The sequence below is a fragment of the Vigna umbellata genome, chromosome 1 (assembly GCF_029865625.1).
Source record: "Vigna umbellata cultivar VRB3 chromosome 1, Vumbellata_1.0, whole genome shotgun sequence".
In the NCBI taxonomy this organism is placed as follows: domain Eukaryota; kingdom Viridiplantae; phylum Streptophyta; class Magnoliopsida; order Fabales; family Fabaceae; genus Vigna; species Vigna umbellata.
The window spans coordinates 90,181,482-90,204,680 of record NC_142165.1 but is presented as its reverse complement, the minus strand read 5'-3'; the positions used below and the strand labels follow the sequence as shown (position 1 = coordinate 90,204,680).

The window sequence follows — 23,199 nt, the reverse complement described above, 5'->3', positions numbered from 1 at the left end:
CTTAAGTTCATATATAGTTATTTTCACACACTTAATTCTTTATCTAAATGATGTGGAATTTTTGAAGATGTGTTATTTTTATGAACACAATATATTGTTGAGAATCCAAATGTGACTCTAAGTCCCACGTTGTATAGAAATAAAAAAAAAATAGAACAATATATAAAGGTGAAAGACCAATTAATCCATTGTCTCAAGGTTTTGGATAAAGAGTGATGTCGATTCCTTATATAGTTGGCTTAGATGTTATTGGTGTTTTTGAAACGTACAGAAAAATCTCCACTTTCCAACACACACACACATATATATATATATATATATATATATATATATATATATATATATATATATATATATATATATATATATATTCTCATCCTCATTTCATTCTTATACCAATTAAAAAAATCATATATATATCATTTCTATAAAAATATTGGTCAACTGCAAGAATTCATTGAACAATATTAATAAAGACAAATTTATTTATTACTCCTATTTAATGTAATTATGTTTTGATAAATATGAAGACAAAATCATTAATTATATAATTAATTTCGAATTCCATTTAATTTAAAAGTTATATAAATTGTTTTTTATTTTCAATTCGATCCCTTCTATTCAAATTAATTTTCAATCGAAATTCAAGTATCATACGTTTGTTTAAAATTTAGAATGCAAATAATTAGTTCAATGGAAATTAAAAAAAAAAAAAAAGTTCAACAACTTGTAAAATGTTGTTTAAGGGGTAAATTTTAACTAATTTGTCAACTTTTCTTCATCTATAATTATCTAAAAAAAATTAAGATCAACCGAATGACCCACGAGTTAAGAATCTTGACCTACGCTTCTACTAAAAAGTGAACTTAATGCCGATTCTGTTTTTTATAATATATATATATATATATGGGGTTTGCTAACGCGCGTACGCCTGTTTTTCAGTTGGTACATTTTAGCAATGTGTACCGGGTTTTAGTAGACAAAAATATCCTTATATATCATGGATTCTAAGTTTTAAGGTTAAGGGTATTTTAATAATTTTCATTCTCAAAACTAAAAAAGGAAAAAAAGAAATCTCCCAAACCCTTACTCACCACTCTCATTCCTCTCAACTCTTTCTCTTTCCTCTTTCTCACTCCAATCTTTTCTCTGTCATCCTTACTGTAGCCCCAATTGAAAAAATCAGAAACACTGGCTGTTAAACAATCTTACATAAAATGATTTTATAATGAGTTTTCATCTTATAATTTTTGTCTTATCTAATTTTATCCAATTTTCACAAGCATGAAGGAATTGATAATTGACCTGGAAAAAATCAGAAATACTCGCTGTTAAACAATTTCTTACAAAAAATGATTTTATAATGAGTTTTTATTTTATAATTTTTGTCTAATATAATTTTATCTAATTTTCACAAGCATACACTAGTACAGATAAAAGAAATGGCACCGGTTATTTTCACTAATAGACACCGGTTCATGAACCGAGGCATATTCAGACGAGGTAAAAGGTGATACACTTTATGCCTCGGTTAACAGGACCGAGATTGTTCTCTCCCTCTGCTGCCTCGGTTGGAGGCTGAACCGAGGCAGTAGGGTCTTTTTTTTTTTCGTTATAATTTTCCAGTATTCTGGCAGTAGCAAGCAAACGTTATGCTCAAACAAATTACACACAAACTTGCACAGAGAACAGAGAACATGCACACAAATAATCTAGTTAATTTTCATTAACAAATTACACACAAACTTGCCCAGAGAATTTACAGTTGCAAATTACACAAATCAGAGAAGAATTTACAGTTGCAAATTACACAAATCAGAGAATTTACAATTCCAAATTACACAAATCAGAGAATCAAGGAGACAGACAAATAAAAAACAGAGAACTGGATTCAGCAAAACAATGGAGTTCTTCATTTTTCTCCACAACCTTCACCCCTTTTGCAGATCTGAGCACATTAGCCTGCTTAGAAAATGATGGCAAATTAACACAGGAATTTAATTTTGGTGCCTCGGGCAAATTAACACAAGCAAATTAACACATTTACCTTTTGCAGGCAAAACCCTAATCTGACCCCAATCTGACCCTAATCTCAGATTCGCACCACCACCACCACCACTATCACCGCCGCCACCATTGACGCACCACCACCGCATGTTCTTCCCTCCAGAGGCGACGCACTCGCAGGAGAGAGCGAGACCGAGAGAGCGACGGAGCGAGACCGAGAGAGGGGAGGCGAGAGCGAAGGGAGGCGACAGCGAAGGGGAGGGAGGCGAGAGCGAGGGAGGCGAGACCGAGACCGAGGGAGGCGAGACCGAGACCGAGGGAGGCGAGACCGAGACCGAGGGAGGCGAGACCGAGGGGAGGGAGGCCAGATCGAGGGAGGCGAGACTGAGAGCGAGGGAGGGCGAGAGGGGAGGGAGGTGAGACTGAGAGCGAGGGAGGGCGAGAGGGGAGGGAGGGGAGGGAGGGGAGGGAGGCGAGCGAGGCGCGCGAGGGGTGAAGGGGTAGGTCTTCGCGTGTTTGGGGAAAATATGGGGAGAAATAAGAGGCTTATATGCCTCGGTCCTTTTGGGCCTGAGGTAGTAGAGGCTTATACGCCTCGGTTCTTCTTAACAACCGGTGCAGTATACTTCTTTTACCTCGGGTTTCTCTTAACCGCGTCAGAAATTGTGTCAGAAACCACTCATTAGGCACCGGTTGCTTTTACAACCGAAGTGGTAACCCTTTTTGGCACCGGTCAAGTCTGAACCGAGGCCTATAAGGTCTCGTTAATTACAAAATTGCCACCGTGTCTGAATAGACAGCGGTTTGATATAAACCGAGATCTATTGTGCGAGTTTAAATGCACATTTTGTACTAGTGATAATGACATGGTAATTGGCTTGGAAAAAAATTAGAAACACTCAGTTGTTAAACAATTTCTTACGAAAAATGATTTTATAATGAGTTTTCATTTTATAATTTTTGTCGTATATAATTTTATCTAATTTTCACAAGCATAATGACATCCGAAAGAATTGGTAATTGGCCTGGAGGGTTTTTTTAGAGATGATGATTCAACAAATACAGATGATGAAATTAGAGAGGTTAGTGAAGATGGTGAAATTGAAGAGATCTTGAATGAACCTTTGCCTTGAAGGTGAATATGTCAATGACTCAACTCTTTACAAAGGAAAATTTTGGGGCTACAGTATGGATGACAGAAAAAAGGTTGGAGTGAGAGAGATGAAAGAGAAAGGATTGAGAGGAATGAGAGAGGTGAGTAAGGGTTTGGGGGGTTTGTTTTTTTTTTTTTTAAGTTTTGAGAATGAAAATTATTAAAATACCCTTAACCTTAAAACTTGGAATCCATAATATATAAGGATATTTTTGTCTACTAAAATCCGGTATACATTGCTAAAATGTACCAACTGAAAAACAGGCGTACGCGCGTTAGCAAACCCCTATACATATATATATATATATATATATATATATATATATATATATATATATATATATTAAAACACGCTTAATTATATAAAATTTAACTCTAATTATCATTAGGATTTATCATCATATTTTCGACGTATTATTTATTTTTACATCATATTTTTGGAGACTGAAGTTTTATTATGATTTCTTTAAGAAGCAATTTCAAGAATGGAATGAAGATTTAAATTTTTTTAAGTCTTGATTTTAAACAATGTAAAACTATCCAGTATACTAAGAACGAGGTCTAAGAAAAAATGACCGTTCATTCTCATGAATAATCATTTATTTCAAAACCTCATTATTGATCACCATGAATATCAATATTTTGATCCCAAATTTGTTGATTATTATTCTTACGATCAATAAGTACATTTCCACCGTTTTAAAAGTTAAAACATTATCACAATTAGACGTGGTAGGAATAGTTTTATATAATTAAATGGCTTAATTTATAGATATTTATTATTTAAATTACCATATTATTATTACATAATACAAAATGGAAGAACTACATTCCAAAATATCAACCGTTCATCTAATTAATTGTGTAGGCGTGTCATTAAAGCGACTCTCATACCCAGTTTTAAACAACGCATAAAGGCATAAATACAACTATTAATGCTTGTGTCAGTTACGATGAAACAGATTAAAAATAATATATTTAAATTTTTTTAATAAAAGAAGTAACTGAGTATATTTATTGCTTTCTTTCTATTATTCACTGACCATATTTTCCTGAAAAAAGAAACGAAGAATAGGGAGGAGTTAAACTCTTTCACAAAGCACCAAATACAGAAAAGTTGACATGTAGCTGGAAGAGTGAAAAAGGTGAGTGAAAGAGGAGAAAGAAAGGTGACAGATGCTTCACATTTGTTTATGAAAGCAAGAATTTCCGTATCAACGTAAGAAAGAGAATTTCTACAATAATCCAAAATCACACTCATTAATTCTGTTTATAAATGAAAGTAGTCTCAGCCTTCATTCTTCACTCTTCACTGAGACACAGTGATCAAGCAACTTTTCCTGCTCAATTCCCTATTTCTGCAGATCTACTGGGTATCCTCTTCTCTCTATCCTTTTTTATATGCAATTTACTGTTCAATTCAGTCTCTTTTTTCTTTTTTTGCCCCTTTCATACGTAATGATTTTGTCGATTTTTTATTTATTTTCAAAATACTCTGTTGATCTGGACATTCATCGTGACTTAAAGATCTGATATCACTGATAAAAAAGCTGATGGAAAAATCTTTTTTTTTTTTTTTAGTTTTTCTTTTAATCGATTATGTGGTGTTTTCAATTGTCAATCATGTTTTTCAAAGCAAAATAAAGTTTTATCGCTTAGAGTGAAGGATACTATAGTTCTATTATATATAGATCAAAATCATATTTCAAAAATAATAAAATTTAGATAAAACTACCTGATTTTTTATGTTTTTTTTTACTTGTCTATTTTTAAAGAGAAATTCTCATTTTTCAACATAGAGACGTATTTTCTTTTTTATAAATGATATGATTTTTTATGTTTAAATAATAAAATTAAGTAAAAGAGACTCTAAGATCGTAAATCAGGATTGGCGCAATTTGACTCGATTTCCGAAGAAGGATTTTCTACGGTCGGAAAGATATATACATTTAATATTTTGATTTTTAGAAGAAACTAATAAAATGTCGGAATGAAAAAAAGGTAGTTATTGAATCATATATGATCTTATATAGGTATACATGTCGTTTGAACAGTTAATCCATGAACCATCTTATTTCTTTTTAAATTAAGTTTTATTTTATTTTGCCCAGTTTCAAATTCTAAAATTAAAATTAACAGAGTATTATTAAAGAGTTAAATATGTTTTTGATCTCTTAATTTTTAATAAAAATAAAAATTAGTTTATTTTTAAAACTTTAAACTAATTTAGTCTCTTATTTTTAGAATGATGTGAATTTAGTTAATCAAATGTTGTTAAATTTATTTGTGGTTCCAAACTTATTTCTGAACTACAATTGAAGAAAAAATGTATAAAACATTATAAACAACTCAAATAATATTATGAAATATGTTTAAAACGTTAAATAAACTTAACAAAACTTCGCTAAAACGCTAAAATGACTAAATCTATACATTTTTTTAAGTTTGAGGAAGTAAACTTAGTCCAAGTTTCAAATACAAACTAATTTCAAATTTTCACTAAATTTAAGAGATTAAAAATATATTTAACATTTTTTAAAAGCCTCACCCCCAAAATCTCAGTAAAGTGGGTTGAGACAAGATTAGGTGGGGTTGACCCCATAAAATAAATTAATTCATTTTTAATATACTTTTAATTATTTCTTTTTTACTTTTTTTTATAATCTCTATCCAACAATTTTAACATAATATTATACAAATATTTTTTTTTTCTTTTTCATTCCAAACATCTTTTTACAATGTTGAATCCTCAAGAAAAATTATAGTTTAAGAATTTTATTGCACAGTGTTAAATTTTTATTATTTAATAAAAAAGATGTAGTTTTGATAGAAATTAGTGTAATAGTTATTTTATACAGATTTTGAAAAATAAAAGTTAATTTATATTTGCTTCTAATAGAATTGTGAAATTAAATTTGTGAGATTAAAAGTATATTATTATTTAAATTAAATTGAGACATTTTTTTTGTTTGATTTTGATTACACAAAATTATAGTTTTAACCTGTCTGAATTACAGGTTTATAAAACATGTGAATTTTATAAAATAATAATTATATTTAACAAGTAAAAACAAAAATAATATTGTATTTTAATACATATATGAATATATTGTATTTCTTTATATCAGATCATTAATGCTCTTTAATGATGGACATAGAACTAGTAGGGAAAGAAAAAAGTTGTGTAGAGGGCATTCTGTCAAGTTTTTTGACGAGTTTGTTTGTTTTCATTTTTTTAAGTAAGTATTTATTTAATAAACAATGAGGTTTTCGGTTTCTGTTTTTTTAATCTGTTTATTTCAAAAATAAGTCATTTTCTTCTTATTTTAATAAGTAAATATTCTTTGCCACTTAAATAAATAGTTATTTTAAAAGTATTTATTCTAATATATGTTTAGTTTTAAAACAACTTTTTTAAAGTGGAATCTTTGGACCTATTTTATTTTTGTACTTAAGATCGTGTGTGGGCACATAGCTTTGGGATTAACCTATGCGTTATTAGGAAATATATTATTACTTGTCGCAAGAACATATTCTCCTTCATATATAAACGTAGTTGGATATTTCTATCCATATACTGTGTCAGCTTCAATTATTATAAAAGTTAATGAAAGATCTATAGAAGATTATATATATATATATATATATATATATATATATATATATATATATATATATATATATATATATATATATATATATACACCAAATTTAAGACATTTATTATTATACTAAGAGCTAGAACTGGTGTTAAGAAGATTAAAAATACTTTCAACTAGGCATCGTAGTTTATAGGCTTTCGTTCATCTAAAAATATATATATTCATAGTTTACATACAACAGTTTGTTGAAATGTGTTGGGATATCATTTATCAGGTGGGAACAGATTAAAATTCTCTGTCCCTGTTTCTTAAGATTTTTTTAATTAGAGATATATCTCCTGGTAATTCAATCTATTAATAGTACTACGTATGAAATAGTTCTTATATTTACAGGAATTTAAAATATATTCAATCCATTTTCAGATTTTTTTTTTCCATAGCGCTACTTATAGCATAATGATCAAATGAGTTAAGAATTTTAATAGTATTTTCTTTGGATTGATGCAGGTGTAGTGACTTTCGGAAGTTAACTTGGGAACAATGAATCCTGAAGGTGAAATCATTCCTCTATCGAACATTTCGTTTGTGAAAACTCTTTAATAATTTGATGTTCTTTTTGTTGAAGGTGGCGGATCAGTTGGAGAAGCTGACGAAAACAACCAAAATGAGGAAGGGCTCCTTGAAGAAGGGTTTGGTGAGGCAGAAGTGAATGTCGCTGAACAAGGTGAAAACAACAATGGTGTTTCTGTTCATGAAACCCTTAATGCTGTAGCACTGAATTCTAACATCTCCTCTTCAAGCTTCCATGTTGGAAGCAGCTCGAACACCGCGAACATTCCAAGAAAAAGAAACTTGTGTAGTTCTGGACAATTTTACGAGGGTGAAAGTTCAAACATGGGTCAACAACAGACAGGAGAGGCTAAAAGGCTTGCTACTGAGTCTGGGGTTGGAGCTAACAACATTAATGTGAGCCAACAGAATACAGGAACACCCATTCCAGCACCCAATACCGGTGCTAACAGAAACGAGAATACTGATACTGGGAGAAGAGCTTCTTATGCTGGACATCCTCAGCAACGCTTACGTTCTGTTCAGCCTATATCTTTTCTGGGTAGTTCATTCGTGCCCAGTGCTACCACCACTGTGAGCGGCGTAACCGTGAGGACTACCCCTCTCACCCGCTGTCCACACCCAAGAGTTGATATTATAATTCCGTTTTATGAACATGGTAGCACTTCAACTTGGGCTCCCCCACAGGGCACACCAAGAATGAACCATTATGCTGCAGGAAGCAGTTCTGGCACTCAGAACAATCAAACTTCTCAGCAAACACCACCATCTGCACTCCCACCCAATATTATTTCTCCTGAGTTGAGAACAAGGCTTCCATCTGAGGTACGCCCAATGCTTTTACCTTCTTAGCTAGCCCTAACCCTAACGTGCATTTCCCAAGGTAACGATATATTAAACAAACAAAAATTTCATATATACCATATGGAAAACGAAGGTCAGGTCTTTCCCTAGAGGTTTATACATACAAACATGCAGTTAACTTAATTTATTTATCACTCTATATTAAACAGTAAGTGTCAATGCATGGTTATCTAGTTTATTATTGTTAATATTCTTTCAGATGATTTAGTCATAAATTCTCAGTGCACATTATACTGCACACTTATGAAGGCTTATTTCTCAACTTCTAGATTCTCCAACAGCTAGTCTTATATTTCTTTATTTTTTTTCTATATACCATCCATGACAACAGAATTACACGATCGAGTTTCCTTAATTCAGTCAAGAAAATTTCTCGTATAATTAAAATCAACAAATTTTGATGCATTAAAGTCGTATATATATATATGTTGACTGATTATTACACATTTTGAACATACTTTTAAATCGAAAACATTATCACTCTTTCACTTTGGCGGTTGATGCAGATTCCTTTTTTGTTTGTTTACCGTATTAATTTATTTGGTAACTAATTTAGCTTTTACTGGTAATTTTAATATATATATATATATATATATATATATATATATATATATATATATATATATATATATATATGTGTGTGTGTGTGTGTGTGTAATTTATTTTTATTTTTTTTATACAGGTTCGATCTATCTTGGATTCTCTAAGCAATGGTGGCGGTCTAATCTTTGAGGTATATTTTCGCACTAATGTATCTGCGTGCTCTACAATTTTGTAATGTATTTTGACAAATATATGATGGAACAAGTTTAACCTTAAGTATATCGTATTTTAGATCTTATAACGATTAACCGAGCCACCTTTCAAAACCATTTTGACTTATGGATCCTATAAACATAACTTTCATAAAAATAAATAAATATTGTAGACTTGCTTTTTCATTTTTACACCATAATTTCTATCATTTTTCTTTTTATTCTCACGATATATTTATCTCATCTTTCACATTCTGTTTCTACTGATTTTTTTTCTTTATTTTCTCTTTTTACTCCTCAAATGTGCATTATTATAGTATTCTGATGAGATCATTAATTAATATTCAATGTGTTCAGGGTTCATAATGTTATTCGGTTTGCTTTTAAATTTGTCACTTTTAATAATTGTAATTAAACAAAACATGTTTTCTGTCTATATCCTGAGACTTGATATTCCTTTACCATTCGTGTTACAGAGGTATGAAATGGAGTCACTTTTATTATATACACGCCTCCATTTTCTGATCTATTTTTTTAATCTCTTTTCTAATTTATCTCATGTTATCTTCCTTTTCATAACATATATATCTCTTTATTTTTTTCGTTTCTTCTTCCTATTTATATAGTGTACCCTTTCTACATCTAATAGTAGTAGATAGTAGTGCTTGCCATTCCATGAAGTTTCCACCCCTGTTATTTTTCACTATGTTTTTCAACCCATTTAGTCTAAGAAATCCCAAAAAAAAAAAATCACGAGTCATCTCAAAATACATTTTAATATTGTGCCTTTTTTTTTTCCTGCTTCTTCAATTACCTCAGTTTCATACACCCATCCATAATTTTTCTATTTTTAATTTATACATGTAGTTATTTAAATATTACTTTCTAAAGCCTTTGCTAAAATCTCATACGGCCTATGAAATTGGTCTGTGTTCTTATATCCTCTGAATTCTCCTTCTTTAGCACCATATAAACAAAGGGGAATCACTATTGTTCCACAATTCCTTTAAAATCTTCCAAAACTTTTCATAATTTTCGAAGTTGATCATAACTTTTCACTGTGAGTCTCTGAAACTCTTGTTCCTTCCAGGCTGGTTTTTTTCATTCATGTTTTGGAAATAAATTTTGAATAGCATTTTTTAAAGACTAATGGTAGGGTGACATACTTTTACAGTTTGACATATAGAATAAGAATAAAATGGTCATGAAGAAGTGAACTTTTATATTTTATAAAAAAAAGAATAAAAAGTAATAAAGGTAAATGAATGTAAAATTTTTATGTATATCAAAGTATTATTATTGTTTTTTAAATTCTAGTTTGAGAGGAAGCAATGCATTTACACTTATTTTTTCTAGTGAGGAGTAGATTTCATTGTAGTTTAGAATAAAATACTTGGCATGATTATTGCTCTAAAAATTATTATTTGAAGCAGATAGAGAACCCTGAACCATCTACGGGACTAAGTCTCCAAACGATCATGCAACACATGGAGCGTGAGACTTGGGTGGATGTTGATGGAGATGGCCCAGTAGAGCATCCACAAAGATGCACCATATGTCTGGTGAGTTATGATACATTTCGATTCATAGTTATTTGGAGAGGTTAACTCGACACATGAAACTCTTTGATGATACTTGAGATGATAAATATTTCCGCATCTCATTTCTAACATTCTGTTGTTGGGAAAAGCTTGAAGGAAGTGTTTAAAAATTGGGAGTAATTAGAAGATTGAGAGAGAGAGAAAGATTTGTTGTAATATTGAGTGTTTCTAATTTTGTTTGACTTGATTACATATCATCAATTACCCCTATTTATATCAGTGGAACATTTTTAACTAATGGTTAAGATTTTGTCACTACCAAATTACACTAAGGAATATAATTCATTTTCTGAAGTTTCTAAAATATTTCTATGATTCTCAACATTATACGGACTTTTCTAGAAACACATTACAGATAAATACTCTTTAAATATTTTTATATTTCGTTTTATAATCTTTTTAGATTTTTCTATAATTATATTTGAACCTTTTCTAATCTTTAACTTTTATTTTATAGACCTAAAATATAAAATCAATTTATAATTCCAATATCTATTAACCATTTAGACTATTATTTTCTTGGATATAAATAGTATTTTTCTCTTCTTAAGTAATTGTTTCCTTAATTCTCTCTCTCTCTTTTTTTTTTTTGGAAATTGTGATTTGTCTTCATGTTCACATCTTTTACCTTCTTTTTACATTATTGTTTCCATCTATAGGAAGACTTTGACAACGGATCAGAAATCGGGAAGATGCAGTTATGTGATCACAAGTTTCACTTTGATTGCATCAAACAGTGGCTCATGCAGAAGAACATTTGCCCTGTGTGCAGAAGAGTTGCATTGGAAAGGCATCTGAGCAGCCCAAATGTAGAATATGGTTATTTCTTTCTTTAATGGTGTGTTCGGAACATATGGAATAAATAAGAATGGAAGAGAAGAAAGTTGAAATGGTCGAAAGAAGAGACGGTTTTTAGGAAGAATAGAATTATGAATTGATAGAATAAAGTGGATTCTATGCAATAAAATTTCACCAAAGTTTGATGGTGGAAAATGAACAAACTTTTTTATTCGGTTATATATGAAACACTTCATTATCAATGTTTAAATTTCACTTATTGATAAATTTGATATATATGTGGTAGTTACTTTTTTATCTCACTTTTTTCACTAATCTAGTTTCACTCGTCTATGTTTTTATATAAAAGTTCCTTCGAGCTATGTTAATAGCTCAAATATATATTTATAATAGAATACTTAAGGTATTGTAATCCATTTATAACTATGTACATATAATATTTTTGAATTGCATTAGGTTTAGAGTGTTCTCAACATAACCAATAAAAGGCATAACATTATAGACCCTTCAAAAATTTACCTACAATCTCAGTTGATGTGTCAAGGTAGTGTTACAGCTTACAAAGATTGAGATAAAAACAACTTACTTCTGCATTCCTTCCCCTTATAGTAAAAAATGGGAGTTGTCAATGTATTTATATTTGTACTATATGCAGTTATTTTGCTTCAATTTTATACACTTTTGCTTTTCCTTAGAGTGATATGACATAGCTAAACTCTTGTTAGCTTCGCACTCCTTGGTTTGGTACTTTGTTTTTACTCATCTTGCTTTTCTAGGTTTCCCATGACATTCTTGCTCTATTTCATGATCTCTCTTGTATACTAGCCTCTGAATATATCATCTCTTTTCGCTCAACTTCTTGAGATTCTTGTGCTGTTCAGTTCCCTCCATAGTAATTCATACCATACCATAGTAATTCATGATACCTGCATACAGACATACGCCTAATGAAGCTGATAGTTACTACTCCATATCAGATTAGCACTAGTCCTAGATTTATAATCTTTTCCGAATTAGTTCTCATTTGCTGCACAACAGTACTGTGTTCAGAACAGTTATTTAGCTTTAGCAATCACAGTACGAGCTTAACATATATAAATTCACTAACACAAAACAGACTTATTATGCCACCCAATATATTTCTGACCAATAAATATCAGACATGAAAAATGCACGATAGCATTATTTTAAATAATTTATCAAAATTTATGTCTAATGAAGAGGAGTTAAACGTAAATGGCTTAAATTAGTCAAAATTTTTCCAAATTTTCACGTACTTTCCTAGATCCTTCCACCACCACGAGTCTAAATGAAAGTTCTTTTTATCATTTAAGGCTCTCCATAACCCATATTTTGAAAATAAGATATAGCACCATATCGTTCCTTCTTTCTTAACCTCAATTTCTAGTTGCCTAGAAAAACAATATTGAATCTTCTCAAGTCTTTTATTCTTAAACTCCCTCTTCTTTGGACTTATATACGGTTTATCACTTTATCCCTACAATATTTCTATCCTCGTAATCTCATCCAATAAAAAGTTTCTCTCTATTCTATTTATTTCTCTGTTATTTATAAATTAAACTTACATACTAAAAACTTATTATGATAGTAAAAATTTGATTTGCGATAGTAGGTGTTGGTTTAATTAATAAACAACGCCATAAATCTCTTTTTATCAATGCGATTATCTACCTACGGTGAAACATATAAAATGATTAAAAGATAAATTTCTAAGGTTATTTAAATTTCGTATTATGGTATAAAAATTTTAAAAGATAATTTATGTAACCTCCCAAAAATACAGTATAAAACCATACCATAGAATATTCACAGTTAACAGTATTAAAGTTCAGTTCGGAAAGAGAGTAAGTACGTTTATGGCCGAACGGCCTTACAACAATACTTAATAATTTAAACTTTACAAAATCTACAGTCTAGACCGAACGGTTTCCAAAACGATGCTTATATCGAACGGTTATACAAAATGAAAGTATTTAATTGTCGAACGGTCTTAAAGTTCAGCCTTAACCTCCACTTCTTCCAAGGTTTCTTCCAGTAAGCACTCTTCCCCTTCTGCTCACATCCACAGGATGATCATTGCAACAGAAATAACAACCGAACAAACAATACAGACAAGACAGGAAATAGGGTAAGTTTATGTAATTTAATAAATTCAGTAAAACATATATTTCATATAAAACTGATATACATCAATAAGTCAATCATGCAATCATCCAATCATACATTTCCAACCAAAATTATACGTTAATGCATGTAATAACCGACTACTTTACTAAGTCCGGACTATATGAATTCTGTGTAACTACGACGTTTTTGCACCCGGGTGATGTAATAGCTGGGATACCCTCAACAGCTGCCACCCGAGGTTAGTCCGTTTCGTCCAAGTTCACCTTATGGACTAGGACCTCCTGCCATTCTCACACATGACTTACTCCTCTCTACTTGAGAATGAGTAATCACAGAATATCAGGATAAGCGCCAGCTAAGCATAACCACATTCATACCCTACCATTCAATAACCAATCATGAGATATTCCTCCCTAGAATACTCTTTCATTACATTACTATTTCATTCATATCACATTTTAAATACCATCATATTTATTCATCAATACAATCAAACTGAACCAATAGAAACAAATCCCACCTTAAACCAAAACTGAACAATAACATCCACCCTAGAGACAAAACCGAACGATTTGAATACTTTTTAGACTAACACAACCGAACACTTAGTGTAAGACCGAGTGGTCTTCCACTTACACACAGAATAGGACCGAACGTTCCATTGTAGATAAGACTCATCATAAGCCGAAAACTCGTGATAATATTTGGACGTTTACCGGTTACTCAACAGTTACTACAGAACAGTATTTTAATAGACAGAACTCCTAAGAATGTACCGAATACTAAAGAATACATATAATTTAGACTTAACAGAAAATCATAATAACTTTTGATGAAACCTGAGAACTTAAACCGAACCTTACAAGCTTTAACCGAATACTATTGACTTAGACCGAACACTCTTAGTTCAAATATAGTACAAAATGGAGTATAATAACAATACCGAGCGCTTGGTTCAAGACCAACCACTACTGAGACCGAGCGTTTGGTTCAAGACCGAACACTACTAAACTTATATCAAAATGAAGGAATATATATATATATATATATATATATATATATATATATATATATATATATATATATATATATATATACACACACACACACATAACACTTATTTTCAATGAAGGATAAAGATAACATCTAAGACTTTAAGTATTATAGAATACGTTAACTAAACTTATTAGGGAGCATAAAGAGGAAACTATACTTAGACCGAACGCTTATTTACAAGTATACTAAGAGAAAACCGATTGGTCATTAATTGAAATTCTCCACAGAAGAAGAATCCAGTCCAGACCGAATACCCAAGGATAAACCGAACGGTCAATAATGACTCTCGGTGACAACACAAAATTACGCAGCATATTGCAGACTTAAAATCAAAACTCTATATCAATCCAGTTTCTCATCATTTAACTCATACAGTCAAACATGCAGTAACAACAATACTTCATTTTCATCCAACGATCAGTAAACATGCAACCATTTAAAACAAAAATCATAATCAAATTATATAAGCTTCCCTTACCTCGAAACCCAGAAAATTGCTATGCTACTACAGTATTGTTTACACTGTCCAAACCTTTATAACCTCCTATAACTTCTAATCAGCGGATAGAAACCCCAAAGCGAAATCAAAGACAAAAACTAGATTCAGATAAGAGTTTGATGAATACATGCAAGCTGAACAGTACTTGCATGTCACAGAATAATACATAAATCCTAAAAGGACAAAGGGATTCAACTTACTAGCTCCAAACAACAACTTGATCAACTTAAAAGAAAGGGTTTAACACCAACAATATTCAGGTGCTGCCTGAATGATGGTCGGAGAAAAGGAAAGGTAAGAATTGATAGGGAGAAGATGAAGATTGTAGAGAGAATGAGGAGAAAAACTCAGAAAGTTTTGAAGAGAGATAAGATGCATGTAGAAGTGGTTCAAACTTTTAAAAAAATTTCTTATATATTACCCACAACAGACCCATCGACCACTCAGCCTGCACACCTGTCTTTTACTTTCTGAAATTTTAAACCATTTTTCCTACACCTGACTTCCACTAACTTAGAGTTTTTAAGGATTCTGACAATTTATTATGTTATGTTGTATACCTATAATTAATATATATTATATATATATTATATATATATATATATATATATATATATTAATTTTATAGGTATACCAACGGTACACTAACTCTACAAAACTCTTAAACGCCTTATGACAAAATAATCTCGCTAGTTAGAACAAGCTTTTATACAAGTAAAAAATGATTTATACTCATTTTTCGTTTTTTAACTAAATATCTTATCCTAGTCTACCAAAGTCTATGGACTCAATCTCTTTCCAAGCTATATCTAACAATGCTCTCAAGATACAAAGATCTTTTGGCATTGTTTTCAAAACAAAAATGATGACATAATTAATTAAAATAGAAAAGAAACTCTTGTAAATCAATTTACCATTTCAGTTATCAAAAGAATTTGACCGAACAGTTGACTAAGAAAGGAGAAAAATACAGGTAAGAAATAAAATAGAAACAGCTTTTAACCTATAGAACAAATCTATCGTTTGAAATTTAAAATACAGAAAAATGAACGAATTCAACGGAGAACAAGGAAAAAAGTTTGCACCATCTTCCTGTAAAGAATATATATATATATATATATATATATATATTATATATTTTAAAAAACACGGTTTTAATTGAAAAAAAACAGCAATAAAGAAACTATTAAATGCTTGTAGGAAGTTAAATTAAACATATTAAAAATAATATATTTAAATTTATTTTACAGAAGCAATAAATGAATAAATTAATGCTTTCTTTCTTTTCCGGATTGACTGAATTTTGATGACGAAGAGAAATTACAAAAAGTTTCTCAAACCACCACCAAAGACTGAAACGTTGACAGGTAGCATAGTGAGGGGAAATTGTGAGGGTAAAAGAAGAAGCAGAAAGGTGACACGGGGATGGCTCTTGGAACATTTTTTCAATTATGCTCCATGTCAGCAGCACACTTCAAATGCGTTTCTGAAACAAACGCGTCCATTTCTATATAAGTGAAATCAACGTAAATGAGAATTCCTATGATAATCGAAACTCTACGTTTGTAAGACAAACCTGATCGCTTGTGTTTTATAAATGAAGTAGTCTCAGCCTTCACTGTTCAGTGTTCAAATCTGTCACAGTTTAGACACAGAGTGAGAGAAATTGCGTGACAGACCAAGTGAACAAAGCTGTCAACTTTTTCGCTGCTCAGTGCCTTTGTTTCAGCAGATCCAGTGAGTATATCCTCTTCATCTTTTATCTTTTGTTTTTTTAGAAATGGGTTTATGATTTGTGCTGGATCTATTTGTATCAGACCAATTTTGCATGTTTTATTTTCGTTGATCTGAACATTCTTTGTGTCTTCAAAGATCCGATTTTACGGACAGAAAAGAGATCTGATTTTTAATTCTCTATAAATTGATTTGCCCTACGCCGTTTGGTATTTCAGGTTGATGGTTGTGAAAAATGTTTTTTTAAAGCAAAATTAAAATTTATGGCTGTGAGTAAAGGGTGCTCTGATTCTTATAGATCAAAACTGTATTTTAAAAATAAAATTAAGATCATACCACTTTTATTACTTTTGTATTTTAATTTTACCTTTTATTTTACTAAATCAGTTTTTTTTTCTTTAAGATAAGATATTTTTCTATTAATGGTATACTTTTTAAAATTATAAAATTCAGAGTGAGTCTATGATTTTAAGTTAAGAATTTAGACGATTTGGGTTGGTTTCCAAATTTTCTGTGGTCGGAGAGAGAAGGAATCTTTAATCTCAATTCTCAATTTTATATTTCAGCTTTTACAAAATTAATAAAAATGTCAGAAGAAAAAAATTTGGTCAGTGAATTAAACTACAATTAAACGAGATTGGAATAGAAAAAAGTTGGTATGTTATAAGTGAGATTTGGATTATTACTATAGTACAAATGAGTTACCTCTTTTGTGTCCTTAACATCGTATGTGGTTTATAAGAAATATATGTTATTTACGTGAGAACCTTTTTTTTTCTTGCGAGCAAAAAAGAATATTTCATATAAACTTTTAGTTGGGAATTTCTATATCCATAACCTGTGACAGCTTCAATTATTGTATCACTAAATGAATGATTTATAAATAGATGTCAATAAATATATATATATATATATATATATATATATATATATAATATTATATATATATATATATATATATATATAAATAGATGTCAATATATATTTTATAAATATATATGGCAGTTTAGGCATAATTGTTATTATACTAATGACATTCACTTGAAACATAATGGGAAAACTGGACTTTGGTATAAGATGATTGATAGTATGTTGTTTGGGAATTGATCAGGTTTACAGTGAACCAGTTTACTTTGAGTATACGACCTTGAGAAGTGAATTTAGCGATGAACCCTCATGTTGAAGGTGGGTCAGCTGGACAAGCTAATGCAAGCAATCAAAATTATTGTAGGCATCACCTTTCTAGTGAAACACAGGAGAGGCTGCTTCCCTTATTTCCCCTCTTTGCTACTGAGGAAGGGTTTCCTGAGCCAGAAGTGAATCTTCCTCAACAAGGTGGCAACAACATTGGTGCCACAACTGATGTTCCACTTGAGGAAACCCCTAATGTTGTAGCACCGGAATCAAACATTTTCTCTTCAAGGCCCCTTGCTGGAAATCCTCTGGAAAATGTCGACTTGTGTCTGAACATTGGTTTCAGCCGTCAGGCTGCAGCAATATCTTCTGCTGTGATTCCAAGTTCAAATCTTGCACGTAGCGTGCATGGAAGCAACTCAAACTCCGTGAGCATTCCAAGAAAAAGAGGTTCTGGAGAATTTCATCGGGGTGAAAGTTCAAACATGGGTGAAGGGACAGGAGAGGTCAAAAGACTTGCTACTGAGTCTCAGGTGAGAGCTAACAACAATGTGAACCCGTCACCACCATCACTTTCTTTGGTGCAACAAGAGTATCAATTCCTCCGTGGCCCCCATGTTAATCCAAACAATGAAGGGACACCTTTTCCTACACCCAATACCCCTGACGGGATGACTAATACTGATGATGAAAGAAGAGGTTATCATGCTCCGATACCAAGTCACGCGAGTTTGCCTTTCAACGGAACCTCATCACATTCCCAACTGTTTCCTCTGCAACCCTCACATTCCGTTCGGCCTCTATCCCTTCTCAGTAATTCATTCATGTCCAGTTCTATCCCCAACCTTAACAACCCAACCGTGCGGAATGCTCCTCACTTAATATCCTCTCCGTGTCCTCACGCTAGAATCGATAATATGATTCCATTTTTTGAACATAGAAATGACATGTTTGGTCCTCTAGTTACATCCAGTTATCGACCAAACGGGTCTTACGTTGATAGTGATCGAGAGACTATTAGAAGGGCTCTTCTTTATGGTCTCCGTCAGTTCGAAGCCCCGGAATCGGAACCACTGCAATTACTACCTGGAATTATGGGCAATGGTGGCAGAGTTAGTAATGCTGGAGCCAATACGTACCACCCTCTGAGTGATTATAGCGCTACAGCTTGGTTTCTTCCACAGGGCTCACGAGGAACGAACCATTCTGCTCCAGCAAGTAGTTCTGGCACTCAGAATCATCATAGGCCAATACCACAATCTCCTTCTCTTGAATCACTAAGGGAGCTTCCATCTGAGGTATGCTCAATTCCTTTTACCTTCACATAATTAAGTAATACAAATATTATTATTATTATTATATCCATATATGAATGTGGGATCAATATAAATTTTGGTGATAAAATACATGTAAATTTGGTGGCTTTATAGGTGTAATTAAAAAAAGGAAGAGTTAAACTGTTGATCCTCATCTATACTTCGCTCTGTCAATGTATTTATTTACATCCATATATACCACAAACATGCATGGGTAAGACACTTCTACAAAAAATTTATGACTTTTTTTATCATTGTGCTGACAAAAAAAACTTTTCTTATCATTGTATATTGCTATTATTATATCTTTAGTTCATTATTTTTCTCTTTTAACGCAGAATATTAGGAATGGATCCTGTTATATATTATTGTTGAAGTTCTTTCTGAATATTGCGAGATAATTTAGTTAAATGGAAAATGGTTCTTAAAGTACCATGAATGATAAATTTTCTTATAAGTTCTTTGAATTTGTTGTGTACATTGTGTATGAGTTATGTGACTAAAGAAACATATTTTAATAGTAGATATTCATGCAATGATTTGTAGCAATGTGGATACTATCGAAAACAATGCATAGTAGTTAGACTATTATGATCAAATGAGAATCTACGAACGCTTGTTGAAAAATTTTTAAATAGGAAAGATAAGAACATTAATCTCCATTAACTGTGTCATTTCTTTTATTTCCTTCAGTCCAAAATGCACTATTAAAGTGAACAAAACTTTGATACACATTAAAGCGGTATACTTTTGAAGTATGCTTTAAGTTCAAAATTTTATCACTCTTTGTTTCGCGGTTTGATGCATAAATTCTTGTTTGTTTACCTTTCGTTGATAACTAATTTAGCTTTCACATACTGAACTGTATTGAATTTTATTTTTCATACAGTTTCGATCTCTCTTTCATTTTCTTAGAGATGTTCGCGATGGTAGATTTTCATGCTCTTACACTCAAATTCTATATAGACGATGATGCCTTATAATGATTTAACCTAGCCAATTTCAATCATTTATCTTTTGAGAATAACTTTTTTTAAGTTCCTACAACTTATGTTTAGTCTGAAAGGAAGCAATGCATTTTGAGTTCTATCTAAAAAGTATTATTTGACGCAGATTGAGCACCCTGGAGTATTTGGGACGTCGCAAGCATTCACGGGACTAAGTCTGGAAACGATAATGCAGTTCATGGAGCGTGAAATTTTCTTGGTTGATGAAGATGTCTCAGAAGAAACTAAAGAAAGATGTCCCGTCTGTCTGGTCAGCTACTACTTCATTCATTCTTATCTTCTTCATTCATCATGTTTCCATAACTCTTATGTATTAATTTTTGTTTTACAACATGTTTTTCCAGGAAGAATTTTGCAGGGGAGAGGATATTGGGAAGCTGCATTCGTGTGTTCACAAGTTTCACTTTGATTGCATCAAAGAGTGGCTCATGCAGAGGAATCTTTGCCCCGTCTGCAGAAGAACCGCGTTGGAAAGGCCTAATGACCCAAGTCTACTATATATACTTTGAATAATTGAAAAGCGAGAAATACATATTATCAGCTTTTACTACTTTTTTATAATAAATAATCATCACTATAGTAAGTATCGTTACATGGACACCTAAATAGTATTTATATCATACTCCAGAGATATATAATGTTTGAACTTTTACAACTGAACAAATACTTTCCAAATTTTATATATTTGGTATATAGGATATATATATATTATATATATATATATTATATATATATATATATATATATATATATATATATATATATATAATTTTAATTACCTATTTAATAGTTTTGATTTCAAATTTCGTTCTCTATACCACATCCCATGTATTACTTAGGTAATCTTAACCCGCAAGCCCCACTATTTGAAAAGGGAAGCTTCAATATTAATCATATCTAGACTTATAAATTCTCTCAACCACCCTCCTCTCATTTTCTTAAAATCTAGTGAAAAAATGGTATTTTATAACGTACAAAAGTGATATATTATAACGTATTTACTGGAGACATAGTTCTGGACGATATAATAGGGCGGGATGTATTATGACGTAGAAGTTTTTGTACGTTATATATTTTTGTACGTTATAATATGTTATCTATTATTACGTATATACTTTTGTACGTTATAATATGTGATCAACATATAATAATAATAATAATAATAATAATAATAATAATAATGTACATCGTTTAGTACGTCATAATATATGTTTTTTTTTTAAATAAAATTGAAAATTACATTTGACATCGAATGAAATTATAGTAATATTCTTGTATTATCATCTCATCCAATCAATTTATAATCAATATAACTTCAAATTAATAAATTCAATGTAACTAATAAAATAGAATTCATTTCAAACATTAAATTGTCTAATAATATTTAATACATCATTTATACATGAAACTATATATTAAATCCAAATATTACATTAATGTACAAAAAAGAACATCGCGATTTCTTCTCTTACATTAGGTGTGATTATTTGCATCTTAAACAGATGTAACACAAAGTTTCTACTAATACTTAAAATAAAAGAACTTCGATTTTTTCTATTAACAGATTTAGATTTGTCCTGACCGATTCGGTATATAGGATTTTTGTTTGTCAAAACTTATTTTTTGAAGCAAAATAGTGCAAACATACTCTAATTCTTATAGATCAAAATTGTATTTCTAAGAAATTGCATAACAGAAGCATGAAACCAATATAATCTTTCTACTGCGCAACAACACTAACAAACCTAGCCTAAGAAAATACTTGCCAAAAATTTCAAGATCTGTGCAAATACTTTTGTTATATCTGCAATTTGAATTAACACATTGGAGATATCAAGCAAATATTGTATGAAATTTCTTTGGCGGGTAGCTTGCTTCTTTGATGTTTCTTGCGTGTTAGTCTGATCTTTATTTTGAGTCGAAGCTTCTTCCTTCATTTCTTGATTCTTTTCTGAATTTGACTTCATCGAACTTTTAACCTTCTTAGCTTACCTTCCTTATCTGAACAAGAAAAGGTTTAATATTGATTAAAAATTAATTAAAAATACAGCAACGTACCGGAAGATGACGTTGATATTTTAGTAGACGCTCTTCTCGGCAGAATTCATCTTAACTTTGGCAACGAATAAAATATATAACAATGAATGATTTACTTACTATATTCTAGATTAGTAGTCCGTAACAAGTAATGTCAAAAATTATCTTTTGAAGCAAAATAGTGCAAAAGGGTACTCTAATTCTATAGATCAAAATTGTATTTCCAAAGAAGTTAACATAAGTTATCCTATTAATTTTTCTTTTAATTTATGCTTTTATTTTACTCATCTAATTTTTATTATCTTTTCACCTTCTTTGAAAAATAATCTCAAAAATATAATCTTAGAATGAAATAAGTTTAATATCTAACTTTTATTTATAAATTTTAAATTTTTATTTATTTTAAACATTTTTTAAAATAACTCCAATCTTAAATAAAAATATAAAACAAAACAATTAAGTGAAAATAATTATATATGAAATTTCAAAAATTAAAATAGATAGTTGGATAGAGCTATGTGCATATCTATTATCAACCACAAATAGTAGCACTTATTTAAAAAAGTGTTATCTATTAGTGACTGACAATAGATAGCACTTATTTAAAAAAACGATATTTGTTAGTATAAAATTTTTTTAAAAAAAATTAATTTTAGAATAAAATATTTCATAAAATATATATTATTTTTTAAAAATATATATATAAAATATTGATTCTATTATTTATAAACTCATACTATTTATGGGTTCGATTATATACTAAAAAATATAAAATATTGAAAAAAAATATGACAGATTTCAAAAAAATATTCATTAGTATGAATAAAAACTATTTAATACAATAATATTTCAAAATATAATCGTTGAGTCGTCCAGTACCTATAAGCTTGTAGGTCACCATAACATAACCTATAAACC

At 30.7% G+C, this 23,199-nt stretch overlaps 2 protein-coding genes and 1 long non-coding RNA gene across 3 annotated transcripts; 2 read left to right on the top strand and 1 right to left on the bottom strand.

Moving 5' to 3' along the window:
- Positions 1-1,698: 1,698 nt before the first annotated feature.
- LOC148206761 (uncharacterized) lies at positions 1,699-2,191 on the bottom strand. The gene is made up of 2 exons (XR_015780066.1): positions 2,048-2,191; positions 1,699-1,962 (listed from the first exon to the last, which is right to left on the bottom strand). It is a non-coding gene; the product is annotated as an uncharacterized LOC148206761 (long non-coding RNA).
- A 5,111-nt stretch (positions 2,192-7,302) lies between these two features.
- LOC124834679 (uncharacterized) lies at positions 7,303-11,586 on the top strand. Its single transcript, XM_047309431.2, has 5 exons — positions 7,303-7,315; positions 7,388-8,157; positions 8,879-8,929; positions 10,385-10,513; positions 11,212-11,586. Exons 1-5 carry the CDS (start codon positions 7,303-7,305, stop codon positions 11,386-11,388), a joined length of 1,140 nt encoding a protein of 379 aa, XP_047165387.1. The 3' UTR covers positions 11,389-11,586.
- A 6,319-nt stretch (positions 11,587-17,905) lies between these two features.
- LOC124834680 (uncharacterized) lies at positions 17,906-20,855 on the top strand. Its single transcript, XM_047309432.2, has 3 exons — positions 17,906-19,219; positions 20,351-20,494; positions 20,589-20,855. The coding sequence occupies exons 1-3, from the start codon at positions 17,954-17,956 to the stop codon at positions 20,751-20,753; spliced, it is 1,575 nt and encodes a 524-aa protein (XP_047165388.2). The 5' UTR covers positions 17,906-17,953; the 3' UTR covers positions 20,754-20,855.
- Positions 20,856-23,199: the final 2,344 nt, after the last annotated feature.